The sequence below is a fragment of the Typopeltis vanoorti genome, chromosome 20, assembly GCF_054136105.1.
Source record: "Typopeltis vanoorti isolate ZY-2024b chromosome 20, IOZ_Tvanoo_1.0, whole genome shotgun sequence".
Lineage (NCBI taxonomy): Eukaryota > Metazoa > Arthropoda > Arachnida > Uropygi > Thelyphonidae > Typopeltis > Typopeltis vanoorti.
The window spans coordinates 101,792,122-101,817,014 of NC_143568.1; the positions used below are offsets into that span (position 1 = coordinate 101,792,122).

General features: G+C 36.6%; 1 protein-coding gene across 2 annotated transcripts in view; it reads left to right on the forward strand.

The window, feature by feature from the left end:
- Positions 1 to 2,368: 2,368 nt before the first annotated feature.
- LOC150095724 (Na(+)/citrate cotransporter-like) overlaps positions 2,369 to 24,893 on the forward strand; it is a 31,644-nt gene continuing 9,119 nt past the window's right edge. The window contains exons 1-4 of one of the 2 annotated variants that reach the window (XM_090410304.1): positions 2,369 to 2,518; positions 21,721 to 21,870; positions 22,860 to 22,975; positions 23,170 to 23,321. In XM_090410304.1, coding sequence (XP_090266430.1) covers positions 21,745 to 21,870; positions 22,860 to 22,975; positions 23,170 to 23,321 — 394 coding nt within the window. In that variant the 5' untranslated portion in view covers positions 2,369 to 2,518; positions 21,721 to 21,744. Of the gene's footprint in view, positions 2,519 to 14,789; positions 14,988 to 21,720; positions 21,871 to 22,859; positions 22,976 to 23,169; positions 23,322 to 24,893 lie in introns of those variants that run through there. The other variant, XM_090410303.1, reaches the window with a different exon arrangement.

Consider the following 24,893-nt stretch of genomic DNA (forward strand, 5'->3'; position numbering starts at 1 on the left):
TAGTACACAAATGTGTCGGTATTATCACATAATTATGACTTAAAGTTATGATTACGTACTTATTATTGATAAAGAGTTAAATAACCGTATTCGAATCCGAAAGTACATAACGAAATATCTTCCTGAATAATTTGGGTATTTGTAAATTGTTTTCATTGCAAGGATGACGTAATTATTGATAAAGTATTTGCTGTAACTTGGTAAGTCCTGTTTAAGCAATACGTTGAGGAAAAAAAATACCCTCTGGGTGAAGACTGGACATTCCTAGTTAATTTGACAGCAGAAATAGCGATGCATAAACTTCTTAATATTCGTTAAATTATCTTTATATTTATATCACTTAGAGAGTAATTTAAAACGGTAATTGCTGCGTTTTATGTAGGCATTAATAATATTTAGTTGATTCCTAATAATTCAAGGACAAGCAGCAAGGTAAACAAGATAACTTGAGGTAAACATTGACTGTTACATTGATTGATAAATATTGACCGGCTGCTCGTTGTATGAGAAGCACACGCGGATTCACATTTAAGGGAGTACTTTTTCCCGTTAAGATAAAAATAGTAAACACGTATGTTTTTATTTCTTTTGACTGCCTGGCAGTTAAATTTCAAAAATACCTATAACATAACAGCGGAGATAGATTTTAGAAATGCGTTGATGTGGTCTTATTTCGAAAATTTCGTACTCTTAAAAGAATTCAGCATTGATGTATAACCTACCTGTCCGAGTACTTAACAGCATATTGTCAGCAACTATTCTACCGTAAGGAAAGTAAAAATAGAAAAAAAAAAAAAAACAGACCACTTTATATGCAACAGCGGCTCGTGATCGTGGGGGATGCTGCAACTTTCGAAATATACATGCACACTGTAAGTACAGTGTATACGTGTTTGGATAAAATATCAAAATGATGGTAAAAATTAAAAAAAATTAAACATGAAAAAATATTGTTTATTATCGATAAAATTATACAGTTTGGTATAATTCAAAATTAATTAAAAATAAAATATATTCTTCTTGTTTTGTTTCATGAAAAAATATTGTTTATTATCGATAAAATTACACAGTTTAGTATAATTCAAAATTATTTAAAAATAAAATCCATTCCTTTAATTACAATTAAAGGAATGGATTTACAATTTTTGGATATTAGAATTAAATCCTTTAATTGTAATGTCCAAATATTTAAAGAGACGGAGTAAAGACGATAAGCACTACGAACACTCTACTACTGGCGCAAACTGCATATAAACAATAGTGGAACTGCGCGACGGACAGTGCCGCATTGTGATAATAGCTCGCATCTCACTATGACGTGCATATGCTTGTGCGCGTAGCAATATGACACTGTGGTAAACAGAGTACTGCAAGCGTCCTTCGCCCTCCTAAGTGCTACAAGATGGATTTTTATTATTTTTTATACAAAATAAGATAATTGTATAGGACTGTTGATCATAAAATTAAATATTACAAGCAAATATAAATACATTAATAAATATATTTATATATCGAGAAAAATTGGGGGTGCTGCAGTTCTGCAGTGCCTATGCACGAGCCGCCCCTGTTTATATGGGTAAAAGACAGTGAAATATTCCTTTAAGAAGACACAAGATGCAAAGTAAATCCAAATAAAATCCATAGAATATCTCAGCAGGCTGCCACAGTAAAAGGAACACTGATGAGTCTTAAAGAAGGGAACAGCATACCCGCCCATCAACCCACATGAACTCAGACCGCCAAGTAGATCTAATTACTCTGGAACATGACAGCTGCCACATTCTAAACTCCATAACTGAATGGAAACAAAAGACTGGCCAAAGAAAAGGATTGTTTGTTCTCTATATCAACATCAGGAGCATTCAAAAATACTGACTGACCCTGCAAACTTATCTGAAGGAATATATAGACAACATGCACATTTTATTGATAATTTGTTGTGGACACAGAAGTATTCACAACAAACGAAGAGGCAACCATCTACCAAATGCCAAACTTACAACAACACAAACACTTCAGACAAACTAAACGAGGCAGTGGAATAACATTTAACAAGTATAAATTAAAAGTAATAGAAATAAACTATAAATTAGAATATGCAGAAAACATTAAAGAAGATATCGTTGATTGACAATGTTATTCAAGCTAATCTCCACCATTCATTTTATTCTACTGGTATCAAAAGCAAAATATTTATTTTGTTTTGTTTTGTTTGCTTACTCATATTAATATTAAATAATAATTAAAAACCTTCCTGCAAATAAATAGCAATAATATATTTCCCTATCGCTACTTCATACTGTAGAACGGTAAAAAGTAGATGGCGCTGCCTCCAAGTAGTAGGCTTCACATCCAAGAGCAAAAAGAAGCAGACGTTAGGCAGAAAATTAAAAGTGGCTTTTAAACAAATATTTGTTATTATCTTGCTCCTGAAAATATGTGCTGATGTTTTAGCAGAAGCATTAAATGGCGGAAACTTATACTATGCCGCTGTGCATGTACGACAGCCTTTTTAGAGGTAAGAAGCATTTAACAATTGCTTATAAAAACAAACCTCTGGTATTAGGTTTCAGTGGTAGTTCGATCTCCTGTTAACTGCGTATGTAGTTAATAACCGCATTATTACAAAATCTTCGTTAATGTTATGTAAAAATGCAAGTGAAACGTAAGCAATAGAGTGCTCAATGACGTAGAAAATTACGTAAAGAGGAATGTCACAGTGCAACCAAATGGAAATACGGATAATCATTAGTTTTTGAATTAATCCACTTTTAGAAAGGACTCAACGGTCTGTTTTTTAACGTTGAAGTCTATGGGAGACCGCTGTGCACGTCACGATGCGTTAGCAGGCGCCTAGTCCTCATCCGCAAGCGGAAGTGAGTGGAATGAAGCAGATGTTACATCAGGTAGCCGTCACACTGACGCACCGATATTTAGAGAATACTAGCTTTGCGCTACTGGAATAATGGCGGCCGCCGATTTGAAATGGATATTCCTTTACCAGAAGAACTGAACGTACGTAGGATACAAAGAAAACAGCTATAACACAAATCAGAAGCATTTTTGCTGGATGTCAGCACATATAAAACCTATTAGTTAAGAACTTAAGAACTAACCTAACCTAACCTAACCTAAGCATGCAATTGTCTTGCAATTTTCCAATGGAGTCAAACACCGTCCAAAGCAAGATAGGGAGCCTCGGTAAACAAGCCGCGTGTGGTCGACCGCATATTTGCGCAAGCGACCGTATCGTAATCAGAGACGTACGGAGACCACGGCTGCTATCCTACTTGCAGCCGGAGAGAGAGCCCAGCGTCACAGTGACGTCAACCTGATGTTACTTCCGTTTTATCCCCCTTCCGGTGACGTCTCTTCCAGTAGCGAACGAACACGAGGTACCCGTTCACGCATTAGTGCGTCCGCTGCGGTCTCCCATAAGCTACCATGCTAAAGAACCGGTTGTTGGAAGGGAAAGAGTCCGATTTTCGAAATGGATTAATTCCCAAACCTGAAACGAGCGGGAAGTTTAGTAAGTTGCGCTATTCCCACTGAAAGGTAAAACATAGCAACACATGCTAATTTCGGAATTTTGTGTGGAGACATTCGTTTTCATGCTTTGTCGGATGTTATCTTCTCCGTGACGTATTTATGACAATGAGTACTTCCATGTGTATATATTGAAAAACTGGAGTTTTTTCGTATATACCGGTTGATATGGATCCATAACTGCTGCTTGAAGGACATCAGTTTGGCTTCTGTGATATGATCTTACACTGGTAATATGCGGGAAGTCAATGTGACTTCATTTGGGTGGGTGGTACGTGTTGTTCACTGTGGGAAAAAAAAGTCAACAAAGATTCAATGGTAATGCTAAGAGGTTGAGGGCTGGTTAGTGGAACGGTGTGGGTGGTGTATTGGGCATGCGTGCATCATATTCAAGGATGTTAACTTACATCCTTGTAAAGCTTCTAGAATGCAGGTTTGATTGCAGCAGGCTAAAATAGTTGATATTTGGAATTGATGGAACATGTACTGTGGGGACAATAGGCATCGAAATAAAAAAATAATAAATAAATAAAAAACCTTATTTCTTGAGAAGCAGTCATAAAAAAAAACAACAAAACTATTCTCGTAGTTTAAACATGAGAAAATTAGAACTCATACATGAGCCTGTGTAGCTCACTGGATGTGGCGTTTGCACACCATGACACTTGATCGCACGAAGGAAGACTTCTTGGTTTCGAAACTAGTCGGAGACGAAGAAAATTTTCTAAGCCTTTTTTCGACCTGTTCCCGAATTAGTTGATCTCTAGCATGGGAAAGCGGGTTTTTTTCTCTGGAAACTTAGGTTTTTCGTCAACTCAGGAAAATCGACAATAGAACCCACATTATTTCAGACATTAAATACAAGTGTTAGCATTAGGGACCACGAGATGGCATCACTTGATGAGCTGTCTCTGTTCACTGCATGCCACTTAATTAGTGATAGCCTTGGGCCAGCTATCTCTGATTGGATACCAGTGGAGATTGAACTGCCCACTCAGTCTCCAAAAGTTAGATAGGGCTAAAACGGCCTCACCTACTCCCTGCATGGGAATAAAAAGGCATTAGCTGATTTTTTTTAATAAATTCAATTACTATAAGCCGAGAGATAAAAATATCTACACAATTAAGTGTTAACGTATTAACGTTTGAATCTATTCTGCGTATCTCTTCATTGTTGGGTGTGCACATGCATTCAAGTTTTCGTGAACACCAAAGTTGGATAGCAGCCCAATGGCAGTCTGTGAGATTATAGCTGAGGTTGGTGTTGAGATGTACTTGATGGAGGACGTTTCATTAGATTCTAGTTTCATCATAGCATTGAAAGATATTTTCTGATCTCTTCCAGAAGACTGGATGAATAAAAGAGTTTTCCTCATCAGTGTCAGCTGAATTCAAGACATGGTTCGACAGAGCACTTGCTCTTGTTCTGCCATATGGGACGTCTCTTTTGTGTTCCTCTAGACCAGTGTTTCTCAACGTTTTTTTGGATCATGACCAACCTCAACGCCTCGAAGATTTTGATGTCCCCCCCTTCGCCGACAATGGTGAGTGTTTTAGTGATGCGGTGACGTATGCAATATCATTTTCTAATTGCCCTCTGAAATGTTCAAATTTTCCTCCTGTGGGGCCACACGTTGAGAAACACTGCTCTAGACGTAATTCAATAGATTTGTCCGTCTGGCCAAAATAAGGCATATTGCAGTTGCACCAAATACGGTAAACGCCGTATTAATCTGTATAAAGGATTAATCCTCTAGTTAATCCAAAGTATAATCATGTAAAATGCTTGGGAGAGAGGCCTATTAGTTGCTGTGATTGCCAATCTCCACTTGTAGGACCTCTTATGTGGTTGATGCCAGATGTCAATGAGTTCATTATCGTTTACCAATGTTTGAAGTTTGTTTTTTACCAAGCTATGATGTTCAGCACATTGAAATCTGTCATTTTTTTTGGTCAAGAGTGCAGTTAAAATCTCCAGCTATTATGGTAAGTTCTTGGTCAATACTGGAAAGATGGTTTTGAATGAAGTCAAGATATGTGATGCGAGATCATTCTGTTGTGGTATGTAGATATTGAACACATGCAGGGTATTATGGTTCTATGCTTTTATGTGAGCATACGAGTCTTATCCTGGTATTTCCGCAATCACTTTCAGTTTGTAGGGAGATCGATGATGTACCCCTCAGCTAACCCTGGCTCATGGTGTTGTTGGGTTGCAGAGGGCTGTAGGTCATAAGGCTACTCCACCCATTTTCTAGATAAATTGGATGAGGAGCTGATATTTGTTTCTTGCAGAAGTATTAGGTCTATATGATATTTCTGTACTTGGTCAATGACTATTCTGTTGCGTAGAGCAGAGGCACATTCTCTTGCATTGAGAGAGAAAAGGCTTATAGACATTATGATTTATGAAAGTTTGATTGTAGGTTTAATCTAATATTGGTCCTGGTACTGTGTTTGTAGCCCATTAATTAAGTAGTAAATTCGCTTACTCCTATTAACCTCTGCTCTGCTCTTTTTACATTTCAATTTCGAGTGTAGATCCTGAAATTGAGATACAAGTTCTGGGATGCTTGTGGTGCATTTAAGAGCTATAATTAATTTGTCAGGGGGAAACCTCGCACTTTTTGTATGAAGGATGACAGCTGCTTCATGGTTAGGGGGACCCTCAATGTGGAGAAGTTCATCCTCAGCTTCTTCCTCTTCATGTGGAAGTACAGTTTCCTCATCATCTGGGAACTCTGTTCCTCCATGGCTGGCTGCAGGTGATGAACAGCCATTCTGGTTTCTTCTATCAAATGAATTTCTGAATTAGTGGAAAGCTGGCTTGGTAATTGTGGTTATTGTGTCCGGCGAATTGCTTATTATTTGTTCATCCTGGTCATCTCTGTTAGGAGGGTCCGTGTTTTCATGCTGTTTGTTAAGTGTTGAGTGCTGTGAGACTTCGTTATCAGAGATTTGGATCTTATTACTCGGCAGGTGTTAAAGATCGATGTGAACCTTGTCTTTTCCAGTTCGGGATTTTCGGTTTACTTTTTCCTAGGCTTTGATTTTCTTCACGTACGATGTTGTTCTGTTCAACTGGTTTGCTATTCTGGACTGGGATATTTGTCGACGAATCACTGGAAATATAGGGACAGTGTTTCCTAATGTGACCCTCTTCATGATAGAAGAAGCACTGTGATGAGCAGGATAAGCAGAAAGTGTAGATGATTCCATTTATGTCCGTTTTGATTAACTTTGGCAGGTTGTGTACTGCGTCGTTGTTTGGAAAGTGCGTTATGACTTCCAAGCAAAAGGTAGCTAGAGTGCGATGCATAAGCAAAGATTGTAGTGTGGTAAAGAGGACTGGAAAAAGGTACTTTTTAGCAACTTTTTAAACCACGTATCCCATGGTCATCAAGGGATACGTGTTTAGCATCTTAGGCAAGAAGCATTTGATAAAGAATGCTTGTAATGTTCGGTGAAATTTGCATCCTCTGTCATGATATGGGCTTGTGACCGCAAAGGGTACAGGAGAGAGAGAGAGAGAGAGAGATGGAATGACTGAGAAAAAGAATAATTGGATTAATTAACAATTGGAGTGTGGATGGATAATGAGTGTATGATGTGCACTTGTTTTGATATGTTAATGACAAATGAAGCAATATCGGATGCTAGTTCAGTGAAATTGCATCTGTGTACAGGAAGGTACAGAAGCAAAAGCTGCTCTGAAGATGGATAATGATTGGCAGAGCATCTCCAGGTTTGGTCAGCACCCAGAATTTTCAGGTAGATGTATGGTTTATGGAACTGCTGTTATCTGGGGGTACTGAGGCTATGGGTCCACTGTGTTACATATATAAATTCTTCTGGCCTTGTTTGCGGGAAGAAAACTCCTGTCCCCCTCCGTATGAGATCTGCCAACTCAACTGAGAGCTCCCTAGTTCAGTCCAATATCGAGGGTGGACTTTGAGTCGAATGCCGTCTAGGATGCAAAGAACTTTTATAAGGGCTTCTCCACTGCATTGGCGCATTCAGGGAGGGGGGACAAGGGGCCCTGGCCCCCTCCAAAAGAAAAAGGAAAAATATACTAGAAAAATTTCCAAAAATCTTTCCCTTATTAAAATTCTCTTTTTTTTTTAAATTTATGTTGTGTCGTGCCTTCTATTTTTATGCTACTTATGAATTAGTGGTCACATAAGGTGGGAATACCCTATAGCTTGGGAATCCTGACCGCTGTGAACGCAAGGCGAACGAGGTAGTGCTCGGGCGCTCGTTTGCCCGAGCCGAACCAGAGGAGATCACGGGTATCATGTATTGGCGATCACTGCAAATGCTCGGTCATAGCTCGTATGCAATGCGTAGTGTGTATTCTCAAATCGTCTACTCAACTCCCCTCCCCCCCAAAAAACATTTAAATCTTGAGTGCTCGGCCAATCCTGATTAAATCCTGAATTAAATCCTGAGTGCGCCACTGCTCCCCTGAATGTGAGTTAGTCGATCTCACATGTTGGTGGTGGTGGTAGAAGTCTTCTCTTCTTGCAAAACGGACAAATCGACCAGAAGAATGCACTTAGTTAAAAGACTTGTTGCATTGGCTTGTTAGCTTAAGTTGCTTCAGCTGTAAATCAAAACAACAACCTTTCAGTTGAGAAGCAGACATCAAGGTAATTCATATTCTAGATTTGATTTAAATCCAAGGGTTTATTGTTGATAGCGACTGAGCGGTTTTTATGCGCCAGTCCAAATATGAGAATAGGATTTTCAGGTCAAGTATTTTGAAAGTCGTATAATATCGGGAGACATAAGTGTGTTTTCTGTCGAACAAAAAGAACATCAATTTCTTGGAGACTAAGCAGGGCATGGATTTCAGTAAAGGTTGATGATACCCTTCGAGTCATTCCTTCGAGGCCCCTTCGAGCCATTCCAAGAGGAGAAATCGGGTCTTGACTGGAGATCTGTGTTATCAAAAGCAAAGGGAGTAAAGTGGGGTCTTATGGAAAACAAAAGAACTGTATTTTGGTCACATGTAAGTTCGTCAAGTTGTTTTCAGCCCACTGGAGAGTAGCAAGGCGATCCGTGTTTAGCGCATTGGTTATGGATGATCTTGATGCTTGTATGATCTAAGCGCTACAGTGTGTAAAATCAACTAAACACTACAGTAATCAGATAGCCTATGACAAGGATCTGAGGTTTGCAGAGATGATCATTACAAAATAAAGAATTTGAATAAAAATACAGAGTTATAATCTACGCCCAGAGGTCCCTTCGACACTTCTGCGCATGTCAGAAGAAGACTCCATTCCGACATTAGGGTAATCAATGCGTTTCTTGGGATGAGTGTTTATTATTATACGTCCGAAAATTAGCATTTTTTTAAATGAAAATTCTAGTTCTTAAAGTGGTAATTATTTGGCTTGTACAACAGTTGGAAAATTTACGTAAAAGCACGTGATTTCGCGTGTTGGTGATCAATTCGTACATTTCTCTCCTTCAGCATGAATTGACTATTCTTGGCACATTGCCAGCTCCGGTTCTCTGAACTGTGGACGTACAATAGTTTATCTGGAATTAGTAAGTAAATTTGCAGATAGGGATCCAACACAATGACACACTGTCAGTGAATGACCTGAGGCCCACTTTGTTAGGACAGCATATAATCTAAACTGAATATAGAAATCACCTAGAACATGCATTGGATGCCATTCTCCAAGCTTTTTCTGTGAGGTACTCTCATTCATGTTTATTTTTAACAACGTATTTTAATAGCCCACTAGTGAATTACGAAATGAAACTGCCGATCAAGCTGGGGTATTCTTCGCACGAACTCACCAAACTATGTTTAAGATTTCTTATACACCCTCTGTCCAAAAAGAAACCGAACTTTTTGCAAAAAGAAGAAATTATTGGCACCACCTGTTGTATCCTTTTGTTTTCGCAAGCGGCAACCTTCATTAGTGTTGTATCAACTGTTTATTACATTTGTTTCATTACAAGCCGAGTTATAGTGCCAAGAGTGACAATGCGTTTTGACGAACGGTCGATCGTCATGATATTCATGCCGTATTCGACGAGTTATCGCTATCAGTCCCTTCAAAACTTCGAGATAAAACTCACCATTGACCGTTTGGCCAGGTGGAACGAATTCTTTGTGGATAATGCTCTTGGAATGTAGAAAAAAATCAGCATTGTCTTTACTTTTGACTTCTCCAAGAGATTTCTTTTCGGATGTCCCTCTTCTGGTGGTCTCCACTCAGCACTCTGGCGCTTTGCTTCGGGCTCATACTCAAAACACGTTACTGGTGACGTTTCATTACCAGTAACGATCGTTTCAAGGAAGTCTGAGTCCTTACTAGCGCTCAAAACTTTTTTCCCGTAAAACCTTTTTATGAGCAGTTTTAATGAAGTCGTTGCACTGTTCAATTCGATACGTTTTTAGTCGTCGGTCAACTTGTGGGGAACAAATCACGAATTCAATTTACGAAGGCCCAAACTCTCGGTCAAAATGTTGTACACAGTTGATTTTGGAATCCCCAATTCAAGCGTCTATCAAATCTATCAAGCGTCTCACGACCACTTTGAAATCCACTCGTAAACTTGAGTACGAGATAAGCATTCATCACCGTATACTTTTTGAAGCATTTGATGCGCGTTTCGGTTAAAGGTTTACTAAATTTAACACAAAAGTCAATCGCAGCTCTCTGTTTGAAACTCATTTCCGACCGTTCACTAATGAAGGTTCCCGCTTTTGACAACAAAAAGATACAACAGGTGGCGCCACTAGTTCCTTCTATTTTCGAAAAGTTCGGTTTCTTTTTGGACAGGGGGTGTATGACTGTGTCTTAAATGATACGATCATGTAAGAAATTTTATCCTCTAGAACTTCTTTTGGTGCAAGGAAATCCACCAAAACTGCTTTTCTTTTTTGTTACAGTCAGCATTCACAAATGCCCACTTGGCAACATGCGGAAGAAATGTAAATTCAAAGTGATACTCACTGATAGGCTTAAAAGTTCTGACTAACTGAAAGGGTGTCAGAAATTACTATAGAATAACACGTATGACACAATAATTAACTTTTTTATTATGTAAATATTTCGTCTTATGTATCAGAAGACATCAGACAACAATAGTAATTGAATTCAAAAAAACAGTAGCGTTTTTTGAATTCAGTAGCATCCCTCTACGTATACAGTCGCGTGTAAGTGGATTAAAAATTGTTGTGAGGAAATTAAAATGATTTAAATTAAAATATGGCAGATAGTTATTTAATACAATCGAGGATAACAATTTTCCAAACTTTTGAAATAGGGAGACAATTTCGGTTAAGATTAGGTCTATGAAGTAAGGCTTCAACGCTTTCTTTATATAACCGTTCATGTTTATGTGTGGATCGATGTAGTAACTTGGCGTTTTGTCATTGGATCCTGTGGTTAGCATTTTCGATTCCACGTTGTGCAAGCCAGATTTGGGACGTTTTATAAGGCAGATGTGGTCTTGATGTTCAGAGATGCATTTATTTATAGATCTTCCTGTTTGTCTATAGTAAAACAAGTTACACGAACATGGTACTTGGAATACGTCAAGTGGCATCATTGGTGAGAATTCGTCTTTTGGAGAAGGAAGCAAGTTGTGAATTTGGCTGATAGATATAAGGGTGGCAATGAGTTGATATTTTTCTCATACTTTTTGCCACGTTCAAAGATGCCTTTAATATATGGTTTAGAAGTCCTGTCTGCTTCTTCTTGTCTGGATTGATTGTAGAAGATAGTTCATTATTTTTTGGATTGTTATTGGATTATATCCATTTAGTATTTTTTTTTTATTTTTTATAATTTCCAATTCTTATTTTGGGAATTCTTCAAAAGAACAAATGTTGTGTGTTGTGTGCACTGAAGATTTTATGATGCCATATTTTTGAGATGGATGGTGAGCTGATGTATTATGGATGTAACGACCTGAAAAAGTTGGTTTTCAGTAGACAGAAGTGGAAATGGATCCATCCATCATGTTTACGCTTAATGTGCACATCAAGAAAGGAAATAAATTTTGATGATTCTTTTTCTAGTGTGACCTTGATACGAGGATGCAGGGTGTCGAGTTTTCGTAGAAATGAATAGAGTTCAGGTTTCGTGTGACTGCACACTGCAAAGACGCCATCGAAGTAGCGTAGCCACATTCTATCTTTTAGGTGTTCAAGATGAAAGTTGGCTAAGTTCGGTGATAAGGGTGAGCCCATCGCTGTTCCTTTCTGTTGTTTATATATTTTATCTTTCCATGTGAAGTAATCTGATGTGACTGCAAATTGGAATAATTCCACTGTTCGGTGGAAATTCTTGGGTTAGAAATTCTATTGTCTCTGTGAGAGATATTAGTAAAAAAACAAAACAAAAAAACTTTCCCATACTGGGATTCAAACCCGCGACCTGTCGGAGAATGCTCTCTTAGGTCATCCACGTCGTCAGACTGGAAAAGCTGTCTTGGGATGAAAGCAACCAGACGCAGTTCATTTCTACAAGTATTTCCAGAGCATGTAGAGGGAGCTTCATGTTGTGAATTTTTACAGATCTTCAGCCTATAAGCTTTGGTCTCTTAACAACAAGGAATGCACAACTGCCATAGACCTGGACGGAGGAGCAATGGAAATTGGTTCCGTGCAGGAAGGGTCACCCTACACACTCAGCCAGTTCAACAGATGTTTGAGAATGGAGAATGCCCGGAAAACATCCACAATCTTTCGTAACATAAATCGTAACAAATTTAAAAATGATGTTTTCAGCACAGTTGGAGAGTACTTTTGCTGAACATTAAAACAAAACATTGATAGTTTTTGTTTTCGTATCCTCTTCATTAAACAGTAATTAATCCTCTTTCTTCAACCATTGTCGCATTCGAACATAACTCATGCAACAGTATGTGTTATGTTCAAATATACGTCAATGGTTGAAGAAAGGAGCATGCGTAGTAGAATGATATAAAAACAAAAGTTATGTTAAACATACTTTAACAGCAGTATGTTAAAGTATTTTAATAAGAATCGTTTTACGTCACTAGAAAAAAAAAGCTACTTTTAACATAAATTCGGTAAGAAAGAAAACCAATTCCTACAAAAAAAATTACAGCTTTATTTGTTCAGGTTAAAATGTTTTTAGAAGACATAAAATGGAATCAGTTCAAAGTTTAGTAGATTCAGATCGTTGTATTATCAATAATAATGTTTAAATAATGTTTAAATAATGTTTGCTCCAGAGATGAGAAATGTTATATGGCAGTTATTGATCAGTTTTGAATTTGAACGCTTGAGTCAGTTGATATTTTCTTCGTAATTTGTGTTTCGGCCATTTTAACAGATATTCTAGGTATAAGCTCCGTGAAAATCACAATAAGACACTTCGAACAGGACATATTACTTGAAAAATGCGAGAACTTACTTCCCTTTGCTTGTGCGTGGTGAATACGTGATTGATTGAAATTTTAGAAGCCAAAATGTATTCGGGAGTATGTAGGGCTTTCTAAGATTTGCCAAGAAAAGAAGACGGTGATGAGGCATTTCTGTAAAATGCCACGTCATTTAAGAACAATTTCGATTTTTTTTTTCTCTAAAAGGTCAGCACGATTTTGGTATGGAAACCAGACATTATTTTTTAAATAAAGTACTGCAATATTTAATTTGTGTTAAAAACAGGGAATAGATATAAGATGAAGTCTTCAGCTATGTTTAATCATCCAGATGTGAGCACTAAACAGAGGAGAAGAAATCGCTACAAAAAGAAAAGATTTGGAGAATTCCCGAAGCAATAACCTAGTTTAGTTGAGACCGCCTCAGTAATTGCCATTCTTTGGTTAACTTTTTAACTCTGTCATTGGTTAGTCAGTCAGGTGAAAGGGCTTTCAATCACAGAAACAGCGTTTTCTCTCTTATAAAACACACACAAACTAGCCGAAGACACCTGCAATTAACGCACTAAATAGTAGGTCGCATTGATGTAGTTGCCTCCATGTTGTTCCAACCAAGCCTGGTTGGATGGGATGCGTTCATTTGGGTGTTAGCGTAATTTCTCGCGGAGTGGACAGAATTGAGTAAAAATGTTCATTTATGATCCTTACTGAAATATGTCTAGTTATTTTAGTTTTCTTTTAAATCAGATCATTTGCACAGTTACATAGAGCGGATTTTAAAAAATGCAGAACAACAGTTTGCTCGGACAGAATTTAAGGAAATTTGCTATTTTGGAACTTGGCAAAGAACTGTCGCAACATCTGACTTCTTTGCAAAGTTACAAAATAGCAAACTTATTAAATTTTCGCTCAAAATGCAGCTGTTGGTCTGTATTTTTTTTTTTTTTTAAAATCGAATGACGCGTGGATTGAAAATAGGCAAAACAATTCGAATCTAAATCATATATGCCACAGATGATAATGAATAAAGTGTGTACACGTCATAATATTCTATTTAAATAAGTTGTACGACTGAGGAGAAAAATGTTGGTGCCTTAAATGCTGATTTAAGGTGAAAACTCGATAAAAATGACACGCTATTCTCCATAACTGTTTTTAAAGATCGAAGACCTAGATATTCTCTTGCAGCATGTACGGATCCCTCGATTTGTTCATCTGAGGGTCTGTTTATGGGGTCATGAAAGTTTGGAAATCAGGTCAGAGTGCATGTTTTTGTTTTGGGGATGTCTGGAAAGCGGGGAAGGGGGAAGGAAGATGGGAATTTTTTATAGATAACAGAAAAACATTCCATTTCAGTTTTTCTAGTCTCGAAGCTCCCCCCCCCCCCCAAATTTTTGTGTATTAATTGAGTTTTAATGTCTTTTTATGCAGCAGGAAATTAGAATTAACAGAAAAAGAAATGTTAGCCCCAAAAGTGATTCGTTTTAATGATCTACAAGCCCTCAGCTTAACTTGTTCTCACTTTCTTCGAGCACTCAAGCGTTATGAGAAAGTTAGTTGCATTTCTGTTCAACCCAGAACGAAAACTGAGTCGATCTCTTTGACTTAAAGCATCGTTTACAATGGCTGCTTTCACAGTCCACAACGATCCCATTGACAGGTAAAGTTATCTGAATTATTTACTTGTCACGAGGCAAGACAACTTTTCCTGCCTCTAATAGATAAATTACGCACGCACGCTGTCAGCACAAACACTTTCAGTTCACAACGAAACTTGTTTTACTGACGTCATCGTATGACGATGTGTGACATAAAGGCAGGTTTGCAAGTTGATGCTATTACCAGACAAATACAGGTTCGGCTCGAAGTAGGACGTGTCTGGCAAGGTCTCTCGACTTGGGGGTTTTCTAGGCGGTCTGTCCAACCTGTACCGAAGGGGCATTCTGTGCTGGTAGCGCGCAATGAATATAGGAACGACCTTATACGCTTCGTGGCATCTTATTTATGCTGTACTGGTCCCGCTCGTGCTTCTGCCACTTCCGTTGCTATGGCAAACACAGGTAAATAGAGCTTTTTTTTTTTTTTTTTTTTTTTTTTTTGATGATTGTCAAAATGTATATTTAAATAGAAATTAATGAGAAACAGGCTCCAGGGAAAACAAACAAACAAAAACAAAAAAAAAAAAAAACGCCTAAACTGATGTAATTTTAATCTACCTGATAGTGTAAGTTTATGCTGCTATTCCCAAAAAAGTACAGATTTTCTAGTAACTGTGCCGTAAAGCAAGAAGACATCGCTACGAGTTGAGCGCCACTCAAATATGACGCAGTTAAACAATACTAAAAAAAAATCTCCTAAAATAATATAATTTTGATCTATGTTATTCTAAATAACAAATCGTGAAAATGCGTTTTATTGGTCTATCCTATGTCATTAAATACACCTAAAGTGCAATAATTTCTCTGTTAATTTGTACAAAATTTTTAAAATGATACATTTGTGAAAGAAATATGCGCATTAGATTACAAATAAATTTTAATTAAAATTTAATTATTTTAGAATTATTTTTTTTTTATAAATTGCCTTAAATAAGAATAAAATTGATTACTTAATCATTGGTCTTATTTATTATATATTCCCTTAAAAACGTTCGCTAAAACTTACTCCATTTTAAAATTAATTTCAGTTTATTTACTTTGTACTGTTTAAACACTCTTGCTCTAAAGATGGAACATTTATATTTGTTTATTGACTATAATAATAATAATAATAATAATAATAATAATAATAATAATAATAATAAACTGAATTTTTAGACTTTCCTCTTTTTGTTATTTTGATGATATACGCATGCCTTTTCTCACCGGTTTGTACACCGACAAATATCCTCCCTTCCAACGCTGACCAACGTCATTAAGACCAATAGATGTTGGCCCAGTGCTCATACGTGTTCAGAATACGATTTTTTGAAAAGATCCCTCCCCGCTCACACACCATTAACTTTTGAAAACCTTTGCATTTTTCTGTTTTGAAAAAGGATCGTATTGTATTTCGCTGAATATATACAACGGCAGTGTTTTTCAATCAATGGAATGTAAGAGACTGGCGGATCTCAAAGAGTTATTCAAGCAATTTTGAAATCAAACAAATCAAACGTTTGGGAAGCAGTAGCGCAGTTCTTGCTACTGAGTGGAACTCGATGTCATAGAAACATTACATCACGCCCATCCATAGCAAACAAAACGATATTTTTACATCGAAGAGATGAGATAAGTAATCGCGACCTTCATATATTTTATACACACAATCCACCATTCAGAAAACATTTTTCAGTTATCTGCACAAGCCGCTATACTGTCTTCTTCAAACACATTATTAGTCAACATATTATGTTTGCTAATACGATATCTACCAACCGACAGAAGCATCTTAGATGGGTGCGTGTGGTACCTGCATGAGTTTGGAGATGATGGCACTTGTTCACATGATTACAATTGTAATTTTTTAGCTTTAAAAGAGATAACCAACTCATTACATGCTTTAGATACGCTTACATATCCCTAAACAAACAGGATACTCAAAAGATACCAGTCCTTAGCTCTCGCAGCACGTAAAATAATAATCATAATCAAAATTACAAAATAAATGTGGCACAGGTTGGAATAATATGGTTTGTAGCAGTAACTGGAGCATCTTATGGTTGAACTACTAAAATGTAAACAACCAGTTACTATTGAAACATTAAATGTCATTTATTTGAAACAAACGATACTTTTATTATCAAACAAATTTGCTATTTTTGGTGTTTTTTTTAGGTCACTGAAATTCAGTTAATCACAAATGTTCCGAGTGCTTTACAATTTCCTTTCCTTTGGATTGCCAGTCTTAAGTAGTAACTTGTTTAGTTGCTAAAAACTTCCCGGGTTTTATGGAAGACGAGACACGATGTTGTACATATGGTCAAGGATGAGAGATTGGGTTAATTTTAGATGTCCTTGTTCATTCAAATGTCGTACTCTGCTTCGCTAATTTTGCAAATCAGACAAAGAAGAGGGGGGGACAACACATCGCAGCACGATTCCCTTGGAATGAAAAAAAAAAAACAACAACTTACTTTTGGTTTCTTATTGACATCTTTTTTTTTTTGCATCAGACTCACTCAGAAAAGATTGCTAAACCTATAACACATCAATGCCATGTGCGGGCAAGAAAGAAATAAGAAAGCATTTGTTGACGGTTCTTGAACAGCTAAGGGTTGTAGACTTTGTGAAGACAAGGCGAAGGAAGTGGTTCCAAAGAACAAATGTTGGTGAAATGCAAGAGAAGTTGGTTCAGTGAGTGTGAAAGACCATAATGGATGCTGACCAGAGGCTGGTTGCATTGTTACAGTTTTGAAAGTAATACCTATAAATCAGATGTGAAGCAGAAGCAGAACGTACTCAGCACTGGTGAGCAAACCCAACAGATCATAAGATGGAAAATCAAATATCTTCGAAATCCAAGGCTTGGGTCTCGAAAGATAGATGTCATGGCTAGATGACCCGTGGATCGAGAGTGAGAAAATCCATTTAGATCATTACCAATTATTTGATGGACCTTCAAATGGTGAAGAAATTGATCTTCATGATTTTTTGAGAAAACTGAAGTGGGAACACACATCGAGGACAATCTGACTTGTTGGTGTCGAAGTTATTCATTATTATTTTTTTTTTCTTTCTGATATCACTTTTTATTACTGTGAGGACCACGAATGCTGGTGAAGTAGATGTGGAACTTTTTATTTTTGTTGAGTTTTGTTTACTTTGGGTATAAGCGGCATTTTCAACGTTTTTTTTTATCACGTGTTAAGATGTTCATATCTAAAAGTGAAAACATCATTGAAGTTTGTTTATCTTTTTTTTCTATGAAATATTTTTCATCCTAACTAGTCGTACCAACTCATCATTAATTCAATTAGCATTGAGTAAAATTATCTGTATTGTTTTACGTTTATTACTTTTATTCTTCATAGTAGACTGCTATGATTCCAGATTGCTAAACATTTTTTTCAGCATTTCGATTAGAAATCTTTTCAATCTATTACATCTCAAACCGCCTTCGCTGAAAAAAACCAGATGCGATGACGCGAGAATTGCATGTTTCGTGAAATGCATTCATTGTGCATAAATTGTGCACGCCACTGTTACCAAACTGATGTATATCATTTACGTAATGACGTGCACAATTTATTTTGTCCAATCATAAGAGTTCTTTGATAGTAGCACGAACGTGTAATCCGTCATGCTCTGATCGGGGAATATATTCATTCAAGGGAAAAAAATCTGTATTTTTAAGGAACTAAAAATTTATTTTTACTAAATATGAATCACATTTTCATGATATCCATCCTACTTCGGGCAGCTGTGAAGGAGGATGGATCTCATTAGGAGAGATACTAACTATTGCAAAACTGAATAAGGAAAACGCATAAAATATAAGTTATGATGCTATTAAACGCCTCTTCAGATTGCAAAGGAATATCTACGCAAAATAATAAGCTCTTTAAGTTGTTTTCGATAAACAGAGAATTATTCATGAATCGATGCATAAATACAGAAGTGTTTTATGTTAATACCTCGGTAGAAGAGAATGTCGTTTAGATGGTCGCCATATTTGCGTTTGGTCAACAATAAAGGCAAACTAGCACCTGATCCATCGGACCAGGTATTGCCTTGCTTGGTGAATATGTGATCCGATGGATCAGGTGCTAGTTTGCCTTTATTGTTGAACAAACGCAAGTATGGTTTCCATCTAAACGATCCACAAGTAACAATTACATGTCCAGGCGTGTTCGGTGGGATGAGAGGAGCCACTGATGTCCACGAGAACAATCTGCACATCAAGCTCATTATATTATTGCAGTAGTTTATGATATTGTCGGGGGTTTCATGCAATTGTGGTTGAGAGTCGTCAGCATTCTAAAACGAACAAATGTCTTTATGTCTGTGAAACATGACCAAGCACAAAATGGGTGGGCGCATTTGAGTATTTCATTATAGGGCAATTAAGACTTATTTATGACAGTAGCCAATCCATAATTGCACACACACATCAGTATGTCATAGCCATAAGAAAATTGTCGAGGTGAACAGTTAACGACCGACTACATGTCTGATCAAGGCCGAAAATTATGAAAAAGTAAAATTTCTTACATGGAAAGTACCCGAGCACTTGGTTAGAACCATAATTCAGGAGTGGATGGACAGATATGATACATTATGGCGAAATAACAACGCATTAAGGAGACATCTCGTCTTAGCAATTTACTTACCTTTTATAATAAATTGACCAATAAGTTTGATAAGTATAATAACTTGTAGGCGTAAGTTTCTGTGGTTCAGCAGTTTCGTAAGTCGTTTGACTTACATCTTCAGGAGTTAAAGGTAACTATATTTTAGTTACCTTTAACTTTAAAAAATATACCTGACTTAGGTATATTTTTTTTATCAATGCTGACCAAACTTAGTGTAGAATTAGGCCCTGGTTTTGTTCTTGTGGCATCTGCTACGTATACCAGATGCGAAGATCAGTGGAAATTCGTATGAACGTGCACCAAAAAGACGTCCAAAAAGAAGAGAATACAAATCAGACCCAGCATCCCACACAACTTCCACCGGCCATAAAGTACTCTGGCATGAAACGAACATGTCTTATATTGAAAAATCTGCTTCACAAGAAAATTCAAGGAAGCTACGAACATGCTTAGAATTCCAACGCAATGCAACAAAAACCAGGGGCTAATTCTACACCAAGTTTGGTCAGCTTTGATAAAACGTATACCTAAGTCAAACCTTGGACAGTGTGAGCGTGAAGAACAAAACGTGACAGCATCCAGCATTGTTCAAACTTAACATGCACAGATTCTGCATTCGGATTTTTTAATTTAATAAACAGTTAGAAGACCATAACATCATAGAATGGAGTATTTTGAGTAATTTCTCATTTCTTGTGTTTAAAGTTTTAGTTGCCTTTGACTCCTGAAGATGTAAGTCAAACGACTTACGAAACTTGTCGGGTTTGTTTATTTTTATTTATCTTAATAAACATGTGGTCGCAATACGGGAATCTTTCTTTTGAAGTATAACTATGTGGTGACAGAATACTGCGCTGTACGTTATTATACATAAATTAATATTATTGGAAGCGAAAAATAAGTTCGGTTTTGCACGTACGTGTATAAGCACATTCCCACCAAGGAAGTTTCTTGGTGGAATGTGCTTCAGGAGTATTCTAGACGTATTTACTCGAATATAACTCTCCCTCGCGTATCACTCGCACCCCTGATTTTACTTTACGAAAAATTAAATTTAAAAGTTTTGCATATACATCGCACACGAAAATAAAGTTTAACCACTTTCAAGTCTGGGCGATAACTTGCTCCCTGCGGTAAACAACATGCCTCCCCCAACTGCCACTATATTGCAGATGTAAGGAAAACAAGTAGTTTTATTGTACCACTGAATAAAGTACAAAGACATTTGCTGTCTGTGTAATATATTTCTCACACGTGATATATATTTCTTTAGTACAATTAGAGACAACTGGGATAAACAAGGCACTAACTAATGAATCGCATGTCTCCTCACACATTAATCATGCCGTTTAGACTCAAGGGGCCATTTTTTGCCAGTGCAACATATGGTTGCACCGGCAAACACAACGTCTAACTAAAAACTATTGTTTTCAGTTAGATATGTGTGTGAGTGCGCCCTCTAACTCAAAAAGCAACAATAAAATTAATTCCGGATTAATTTGGTTTAAATGCCATCTATCGTAAATATTAATAAAAAAAAATTCAGCGAACGCCTTTTATTTCCATAATATAAATATAATAAAAATATTCTTTATGTTTTTTTAGTTGTCATAATCATTATACTATTATTTTATATGTCCCGTAATAACTTAGAATAAATAAAATTTTTGTTATTAATTTTCCAATTTATTTATACTCATTCTTTCACTTCCCTTCGATTCTAATTAGTGAAGGTTTTTTTTTAGTCTAAAGTTTTTTGCGGCCCACTTGAGATACACTTTTATAGCGAATAGCCCGCGGTACCAATTGAGTTTGATACTCCTGCTCTATTGGTTGCTTCCATCTCTATGCATATGATCCTTGTTTGATCCTATATGATTGTACGATCCTATATAATCCTTGTTTGTTGTGTGATAAAATGAACCAACACTACAAAATGTGTACGAGGTCGTGTTTTATCTTTTAGAAAAAACCGGAGTTCCCAAATTCTTTTAGAAATTGCAAACCTAAATATTTAGCTTAGGGGATTATATTTAACAACATGTACTGTCTCTAGTAATGAATCAAAAACACGCGCATCCCTTGTAGGAGTGCCCAACAGATTAGAACTGTTTAGATTAAACAGTTTAGTCTACAGATATCCACTTGTAAAACAAAGTGCTTATTTTAACCCTTGGTCTGATTACACGAATGGATAAAAAATCAGCTGTATTTTTCCCTCACCAATGAAAATAAATACACGAAGTATTCGGTATTTAAAAAAATCCAGAAATGTGTAAATTCAGAGTATATATTTTTTTAATATTTTGATAATTATTTTTAAGTAAATTTCACATTACAGAATGCAAACTAAACTACTTCGATTGTATAACGAAACTTCCTATAGTAATAAGATATCACAGAATACAGACACATAATTCTCCCCCAAGGTAGCGTGCATATTATTCCTATGATTAATTCACGATTTTCTTCTTCTCCCTCTATTTTTCTTTCTTGGACAGGCAGCCCAATGTGCATACATCATCATGTGGATGGCAGCCTACTGGGTAATGGAGCCTGTCCCACTCGCTATGACTTCTCTCATGCCTGTGATTTTGTTTCCTTTGTTCGGCATCCTGAGCACTGGGGAAGTCTGCACTCAATACATGAAGGTAAGCACTGCTGTTGATATTATATTCCATTGAACTTTGGTTAATAATATATAGAGAGAGAGAGAGAGAGAGAGAGAGAGAGAGAGAGAGAGAGAGAGAGAGAGAGAGAGAGTGTGTGTGTGTGTTACACTGCCTGCAATATTATTAGCATATTTTTATGAGAATATGACATAGGCGTTTTATTTATTTATTTTTTAAAAAATTAAATTCAGTTTGCATGTGTCTTGCAATACTATCATCATGTGCTTCTCTATCTAATGTGCTTCGCTTCCAATATTATCTCGATTTTAGATTAATTGTGAAATGCCGAACTGTACATCTACAAAAATATTGTTACAAAGTAATTCTCTACATGTAGAGCTTCTTTAGTCCTAAATAACCTTTTAAAGATCTGTGGGCAGCCGGTCTCCACCTTTCATCCATCAATGACAATTGACCTCTGAGACTCCCAAGGGAAGTTAAGACAGACATATGTCGCCATCTTGTGATCCTAATTCGTAGGTAGCTAGTAAATCTATAGTATCAGTTTTATGGTCAGTTTTTAAGCAGCTACTGGATAAAAGAAACAGTTTTCCTCCGAAGAAACCGTACTTGCCTGCATCAAAGATCAAAAAAAGGTCTTCTAATTCGGCATCTTGAATTGAATATAGAATCATTTTTTTGGGGGCGGTCTACCGCTACTATCTATGGAAGCAAATGTTATTTCTACAAGACTATACAAGAACCTGTGTAAGAATATGTTCAAGGAAGTGGTGTTATTATGATGAATTGCATTAAACTCTCTTTATTCATTTAAATTAAGTCCTTTGCCACTCTTGTCTCTTCTGTTACATTCATTTTTATGATAAGAACATCCTGGTAAGTGCCTTGTCCGAAATCTAATCTTGATCAACTTTGTCGTTAAAGAATTCCTAAATTTAAATACATTAGGAAGCATTTTTGATTTATGTACGTTGATGGTAAGTTCGCCAAACTTTTCTTTCTATCAGGAAGCGCAAGTCATGGTGTTTGGAAGCCTCATCATGGCCACAGCTTTTACTCAATGCGATCTTCATAAAAGGATTGCGTTAAAAGTTCTGCTTATCGTCGGACCAAAACCTGTTCAGTAAGTACGGTTTTAGTTAGTTTTTTCATCATTCATATAAATATTTAATTTTCCACAAGATTTATAAAGTAAACAAGAGGTTGTCGTCAGGGAAGATACATTAAAGACAATGTCCTACATGTTCGATTTCGGGTGTTTAGCATGGGCAGAAAAAGTTAAAATTTCGTCTTTTTTTTTTTTTTTTTTTGCCCCAGGATATCTCTAGGGATGATTTTCACGACAGCATTTCTGTCTATGTGGACTAGCAATACTGCCACCACTGCTATGATGATCTCAATCGTGGATATCCTAGCTGAGGAACTAAATAAGTGTCAAGCAATCAAAGATGACAAAAGCAAAATAGAAAGTAAGTGTGTTGTTTATTTACACACATAATATATACACTCCCATACGTATAGGAATATATTATATATATGTATAGTCCGATTTTTTGTGTTTCATATATGCATGTTTCGAGTCATTTTATCTGATGCCTTCCGTCCATAAAACAACCCTAAACTTTGGAAAAAATTAAAAACAGCTAAATTTGAAGCCCCAAAATAGGGGGGGACAAATACTCTTGAAGCCCTTTATTCGGAAAGACCTGGGTTCGATTCTCGTCCATGACGTGAGGAACCTTTTTGTGGTCTCTTTTGACTAAAGGTGAATTAACCGGTCTCATATGGAGGTAGAGGGTTTTTTCACTAGAAACTCGGGTTTTTCGTCCCTCAGAACAGACAAATCGGCAAGTAGAACACACGCAATCCTCGTATTACGGTTAAGAAATCCAATACTCGGAAGGCTGTGGGCGCTTAGGTGCCCGTTAAAGCCACTGATAGATGGATGGATGACATAAGACGTGGAACGTCTCTTGAGGACCTCCGATTTAATCTGTAATTAAAATTTTTTTTTTCACAATTCACTTTTTCATTTAATTTTCAAGAGAGGGTGAATAACATTTTGATAACCAAAGTGACAAAAAAATATGGTCATTGAGGGTTATATGGTCTTCGTTTGGTTTTGAAATTAAACATGGTTGATGATATAGGAAATGATGGGGAGGAGTTAATAGTCAGTTTGAAGATTACGCAAAATTACGTAGAGCAATAGTCAATAAAGAAGATGCTGATACTGTGCTCTCAGTGTAGGCTAAGAAGGATAGGATCACCTGGTTATTGAAGAACAATCTGACATGCAGAGATAAGGTTATTATTCCTGTTTATATGGTTTCGATATGGCCTCATCTGGATTATTGTGCATAGATTTATTTGCTTGGATTTCTTGGAGATGTGGATGAGGTTGGGTGGATTCAGAGACGAGTAACAAAAATGGCGAGAGAGCGTATGATGCTCTTTATGAGGAGAGATTGAAGATTTGTTGATCGCAGATAAGATGATAGAGACATTTAAGTTGCTTGGGAGTGGTTATAGGATTGATGTCGAGGAAATATTTCAGCACATGAATAATGTAAGGAAAAACTAGAGGTCATTCATGGAAATTGAATAACTGTGTGGTTAATAAGGGCGTGAAGTCTAAGATGTTTTGCTTGGAGAATGGTGGTGAATGAGTAGAATAGATTGCAAAAATGTACCAAAACAGATATTAATAAAAAAATAATAAACGGTCTTGTATCTTACTTATAAAATGCATGAAATAATAATAATAACTTCGAACTACAACGCAGTTATTCTTTTTTTTTAAGAAGTCCTAAAAATTGTTGTGATAAGTGGACCAACTAAATATGCTGAAAATTCAACAAAAGATTTGCGGCTTTCTTCATTTTCGAAAACTTAAAGGGCTCAAGGAATGTAAATGTCAAGATGGGACAAAATTTGCTTCAAAGCGACATTTTTCTCATAAACATTTCGAAGCTTTTTGTGGGAAATTTACGAATATAGTATGAATGAAACAAAAAAATGAGATTAGCGAACTTAACGTA